The 6272-nt window shown below is 38.6% G+C and overlaps 1 protein-coding gene across 1 annotated transcript in view; it reads left to right on the forward strand.

The window, feature by feature from the left end:
* The window catches only part of LOC122397535 (regulating synaptic membrane exocytosis protein 2), a 96150-nt gene extending 91095 nt beyond the window's left edge, over nucleotides 1–5055 (forward strand). Inside the window, exons 20-23 of the mRNA XM_043396766.1 lie at nucleotides 2278–2365; nucleotides 2797–2879; nucleotides 3040–3147; nucleotides 3693–5055. Of these exons, the coding sequence (XP_043252701.1) occupies nucleotides 2278–2365; nucleotides 2797–2879; nucleotides 3040–3147; nucleotides 3693–3994 (581 nt within the window). The 3' untranslated portion in view covers nucleotides 3995–5055. The remainder of the gene's footprint in view (nucleotides 1–2277; nucleotides 2366–2796; nucleotides 2880–3039; nucleotides 3148–3692) is intronic.
* The last annotated feature ends 1217 nt before the right edge of the window (nucleotides 5056–6272 follow it).

Genomic DNA, 6272 nt, shown 5'->3' on the forward strand with positions numbered 1-6272 from the left:
TCTAGTAGTACAGTCTTATACAAGTGAAACATTCAAGTCTGACTCGTTATTTACCCATACTACTCATTTTTCATTTTCATGAATCCTAATCTATTGGGAGCACATATCGGTTATTATCACAAATGTTAATTACAGTGAGAAATTCGAAATTCTAGTAGTACAGTCTTATACAAGTGAAACATTCAAGTCTGACTCGTTATTTACCCATACTACTTATTTTTCATTTTCATGAATCCTAATCTATTGGGAGCACACATCGGTTATTATCACAAATATTAATTACAGTGAGAAATTCGAAATCCAAGTAGTACAGTCATATACAAGTGAAACATTCAAGTCTGACTCGTTATTTACCCATACTACTCATTTTTCATTTTATCTATAAGAATTGGTATCGTGGGACATTTTATCCACAAGAATTAGTATCGTGGGACATTTCTCTACCCCAAAGATATACTATTAAAAAATAAAATCAGTCTCTGCACCATTGTCTTTGTTTTATGCAGTCAGAGAATCACTAATGCACGGTATTTATTATAAATAAAAATTTGGGTGCGTTAAAGTACCCTACATTACCAGCTAAGGGTTAGTTCCAGTTGTCCAACAATTTTCCAGCAGATTCCAAACATATTATTAGTATAATATTTATGATAAACACGATTAAAAATAAAAATTTCTGTCGGGTTTGCCAAACACTCAACAGAGTGTTCCAATTGACATTGAGAAAAATGTTATGTCATCTAAATTTCATCGGATTAGTATTAAAAGTTCTAGAATAAATAAATAAATTGTTTCGTATAAAATCAAAAATAAACGGTCTGAAAATATGAAAAGTTCTAATCTGGTTTGCTAACAATTCTCGAAATTCATTTGGCGATAACAGGAATAAAAGATACAGTAACCTTAATCTAAAAAAAAATAATATGGAGCATGTTCTGGGAAAAAACTGAATTAATCAGAATCCGTGGCATAGAAATAGATAGTACGATTCTCGTGCGATTAAAGTTACTCGATCGGGAAAGTGGTAACTCTACATCCTTGTACGTATGCCTACGACCTATTACTATATTTACTACTATACTCGTCTCACGTAGAAACCGTAGTACCAGTAGATAGTACCTCGTAATGGTAATGTGAATCTCGTAATACCAGTAATTTCGTAGGCGTTGAAGAAATTGCTACAATTGAAGTACCCGTTCCATTCTTAGCTAGAGTATTGCAACAAGTAGCTAAGAAAAGCGTAAGTAGGCTTTAGTGTGATTTTATTGTACCATCTTTCGATGTATCGACGCTAACGCTTTCTTCTTATTCCTTCGATTGTATGATAATAATAGTTACAACGAAACTCTGTTATCGTATTTACAATAGAACATACTATTAGCATATATGCACTATTAGATAATTAATTCTTTCTTGCAAAAGTTGGTCCATCAGACATAGGATATTGGGGGATTATTAAATAAAGCAAACATAAATTGAAGAATTTGTAGTTGTTTCATTCCCGTTACAAGGAATGTGTAATTAGAAAGTAATTATTTGTTTCAGAAGAAGACTCTTATACATTTAGTAAATGATAAATTAATCGAAACAAATCTTCTACAAATATTTTAACCAAACGATATCTGGACCTATCGTATACACAGGGTGTTTCGTTATTTGTGGTACAACCAAGGAGGGATGTGATTCCTCGTAAAAAAATAAGTCGAAAATCTAGAATAAAATAGGCGAAAGTAGAAACAGTCTACAATGATCACTAAGAAAAAATTTTATTCCACATTTTCGACTCGTTTCACCAGGAAAAATCGTTTCCCCGGGCGGTTGTGCAACGAACAGCGAAACAGGTTGTATAAAAAATTGCATCAGAATTTGGTATTTTAACCCAAGGGAAATTCACAGTTCGATTGGCAGATGAATATACACATGCAGTAGGAAAAGCTTCGCTATCTTAACGATATTTTATAACAGTTGAAAGCTCCGTTGATTGTAACGTAAAGTAAGGCTTTGTTCGGAAAGAATAAATCCCTAGGATGACAGCCGAGTAGGTATAAAAACGGATTTCGAGCGACGGCTCCTCGGCAATCTGCGTGACGTTGCATATTCTCGTATTTAAGGACGCGGACGGGGGAAAATGGCTTTCCTTTTTTTTTGCAAGATAACGCGGGAAACGCGAAGATCACCGCGCCGGGAAAGAGTGAATTACGCGGCGCGCAGATTGGCGAGCGGGTAATCGTGAAATGCACCAGTCGCGGAGAGAAAATGTTTTCCTCTGACTCGCAGGGCAGGGTGAGCGCAAGGACAGCATCATGAATATTCCGGAAAGGTTTTCCGAACGCAGAACTGAATCGGACGAGGACGACAAGAAGGAGTAAGCAACCATTAAAAATAAAAATTTATCTCCGAAGTAAGCTATTTCCGTTCGGTATGGAATTGGCAATTTTAACCCTTTTTTTCGAGGGAATTTTTTGCAAGAAAACCGCGAGACCTTTTTGTCTGATTTTTGGAACACACGTTCGTTGCTACTTCATGTGTGTGTGTGTGTGTGTGTGTGTGATTTTTAAATTAAAAATTACGGACGCTGAGCGTGTCTGAATGTGAGTGAACATAAAAGGTGGCCTAACGGCAAGAATAGAATTTTAATTAACATGTTTGTGGCTATCGTGTGAATGATGAATAAGAAATCTGGATAGCTTTTTGGAAACAATTTCGAAAGTAAGAATTTTATTTTTTATATTTTTTTATAGCGGGGTTTGTTAATATATATTGTTAGTAATTTATACTTTGTACTTGAACTTTTAGTCAGCCAGCGAGAAACGAAAATGGTGTTGAACTGAAGTGTGGTCGAGGCCAGGTACAGCCGAAAGGATTCAAGACGATCGCTGGTAAAATATTTGGAATGTTTATCGGGAATCTCAATCGTTAACTTCGCTTTGTATACGAATATGTTGTTCACGCCGACGCAAAGTTTTCTCAGAGAGAAGAAACTGGTTACGAGATCTGTTCTGGTAAATCGCAGCTGTACGAATCTTTCATGAATTTTAGGAGCTCAAAATGGAGAGGTGAGGTTGGGATTTTGCCTAAGCAAAACAACACTCGAGGTCGATGTTGTGTCTGCCAGGAACATTTGTCCGGAGGAGAAAGAAGAGCCAGGTAACTTCTCCTTTTCTTTTGTAAATAAATCACGCACGAAATTAACAATATTTCGTAATAATAACTACTTTCTTCTTTCACGAAACCCTTTTCAAGTTCTTTGAATACGTTTACACGGTATAAAAAATATTACGATTACAGAATATTGTATAAAGAAGGTACACAATGCTATACGATTCTTTATTACGATTCAAGATGAATAACTCGAGCAAGAATTTAACAATAAGGCAGAAATTAACAATATTTCATAATAATAATTACCTTCTTCTTTCACGAAACCCTTTTCAAGTACTTTGAATACGTTTACACGGTATAAAAAATATTGCGATTGCAAAATATTCTCTAAAGAAGGTACACAATGCTATACGATTCTTTATTACGATCCAAGATGAATAACTCGAGCAAGAATTTGTGTTTGTCTTGTGGAAGGTGAACAGAGAGATTTAGGATTATAATTGCGCCGGAATCGGACGATGATTATCGCGGCGAACGTAGTCGGATTCGAGTTTTAACCGATTTTGACTGGATGTTTCGTCGTGTCGCAGATACCTACGTGAAAACGTATCTCCGAGACGGCGACAAATGGCTGCAAAAGCGTAAAACGCGCGTAATACGGCACTCGAGGAACCCGGAATACCGACAGACCATCAAATACAACAGCTGCGAAGCCCTCGGTAGAAATCTCCTCGTAATGCTGTGGGAGAAGAAGCAGGCCTTCGAGAGTAATCAGGGCTTAGGCGGAGCCGAAGTGAGCCTCGACGATCTTCCATTGAATCGGTTGACCATGGACTGGTATCCGCTGTTCCCGATTCACACACTCGGCACCCACACCGCGGACTCTCCATGATGGCTCAGGGAAAAATGGGCCCTCGAGGCCGGCGAGCTCGACCTCAGGCTGAGCCTTCTGCTCAAAAACGAGGACGAGTCCGTCGTGAAAATCATCTCCTGATGGAACCCATTTACTAACGTTCCTTCCAGCCACCTCCATTCGTTCTACTTTCCTCCATTTTGGTTCTCGTCGCTGTTGTCAGCGTGAACACTTCTACAAAGCATCGAATTATTTATCCCCGGATGCGTAAACAGACCCTGGCGCGGTGGCACAGCAGAATCTCTGTCGTTCGGAGTCTTCCAGACGACGAAAGGAAAATTACGTTTGCTTTCAAAGAAAATGTTAACAACTGGAGTTAGACGAAAACATAAACAACTGTGTACTGAAATAACTGTCTGCTCGGTATTATCGTAGAGACAAATCCCAATGTAATTCAATGTTGTTCGTGGATGGGGTCTCCTGTTTCGGTTTGATCCTTTCTAGAGGATACACACTGTTTACACAGGCTGCGTACACGTAACGCTGAATTCCTACGGTGTGTTGACGCAGATGGAACGAGGTTAGGTCCCTAAGCTCCGGAGCTTATGTCGTACGGCACTGGTGAACCTGGGTGCTCCATATTTGGTCTCTTTGACCCATTATTTGTTCTAAAGTCAAATCGGGCTAACGAAAGAAACATCTGTTGTGGAAGAGCGTGGAAAGTAACCATGAAGGGCGAAAGGAAATCTAAAACAATTTCACAAGTTTTTGACTTGTATACAGAGTAATCAAATTTCTTTGTTTCTAACACGCTTTAAATAATATTGTGGGGGTCACCGATGACCGACAGCGACGCAACCAATAGTAAAAACACACAATTGGAGTAAATATCGATACTGATAAATTTCTCAATAATACCATTGTTATTATAATGGTTTGAAGAAATTAATGCCATACAGAACATACAAAAATAATTTTATTAATACGTGAAAAATACACATATCATCTGTGCATATTGCGATGAGTTACATTGGAACACTCTAGGCATATCGTTTGGAGGGTCTTTGTATGACTGCATAATCTTCATTTGGAGTCATATTTTTAAGGGCTGATTAACAAATTGAATACTAGAGACGATGATAAATTATTATTTGAAAATTAAAAGTTCTAAGTATTTAGATTGGCTCGTTAGTTCTGTATGTTGATCTGGCTGGACTTGGTGGGTCGGAGTCGGCGCAGTAGAGTCGTTTCGAGGAGTGGGGATGGGCCTCGAGTCCCGGCTCTCGACTTTCTCTGTGCAACATGCTCCGCTAGTCGCTTTCGTGGCTTTCGACGCAGAAGTTCGTTTAGTGTCTCAGGCGTTGTATATTTTTGTTTCGATACGTCTTTGCAATTTTACTAGCGTATTTGGAACAAACACGGAACCAATATTAAAACGAAACTCTGTTTTTAGAAAATTGTATACCAGCAATTTATCATTGTAGCCTCGTTAGAATTCAAGAGCCTTATCTAGAATTATTTTCTTTAACATCTAATCACCCATATGTGACGTGGCAGTTAATGAAACGAGTCTCAGGAGAAGTGAGTTTCAGGAAACGAGTCTGAGCGGTTAATTTAGCCACCGACTTAGGATTCTGCTGTGCGTCGAACACGCGTAATTTTTAATTTATCGATCACGATGCCATGACGCGCACTTAAAGACAATCAAACACGCCGATCGATTATTTATAAATTAACAAACAGAAGCACAATGGTTTCACTGGATTCCTTTCAACCGCCTCTCGTGGATAATATTAATAAGTTCGGATGCGTCCACGAGGGTACTAGCAATAAGGGTTGTAAACCTTTTTAACTGTAAACGACATACAAAAAAACGAAGAAAGAATATAAGACGAGAGCGGCAGAAAAAGAGATTCTATTTTTTTCATGAATTATTGAAAAAGCGGAACACAAGGAGGAGAACGAAATAAACAATCGACGTCCTACGGAGACGATGTGGGTCCATTTTTCCCGTAATCTAAGGATCGACGGAGACGTACGAGAGACGATCGATATCCGACACGGGAAAAGCGTGCTCTGGTTGATCCAGCTTTTACGATTCGATCGGGTCTCGTGTCGAACCGATTTGCATTCCGCGGATAACATATGCATGATCATCGACGAGTGTGTCGTTAAATATTATCTTCGTCGGGGAGACGTGTCGAGACGAAAATTTTATGTTCCATACATTGCTTTTTCTTAAGATTGTCGGAGAATTTCGATCCGTTTGATTTTTACGCGACTTCGAGGAGAAGAATGATCGAAGATCAGAGGCGAA

Source organism: Colletes gigas, unplaced genomic scaffold (assembly GCF_013123115.1).
Source record: "Colletes gigas isolate AHSC1104 unplaced genomic scaffold, ASM1312311v1 Colletes_gigas_Sc00009, whole genome shotgun sequence".
Classification (NCBI taxonomy): Eukaryota; Metazoa; Arthropoda; class Insecta; order Hymenoptera; family Colletidae; genus Colletes; species Colletes gigas.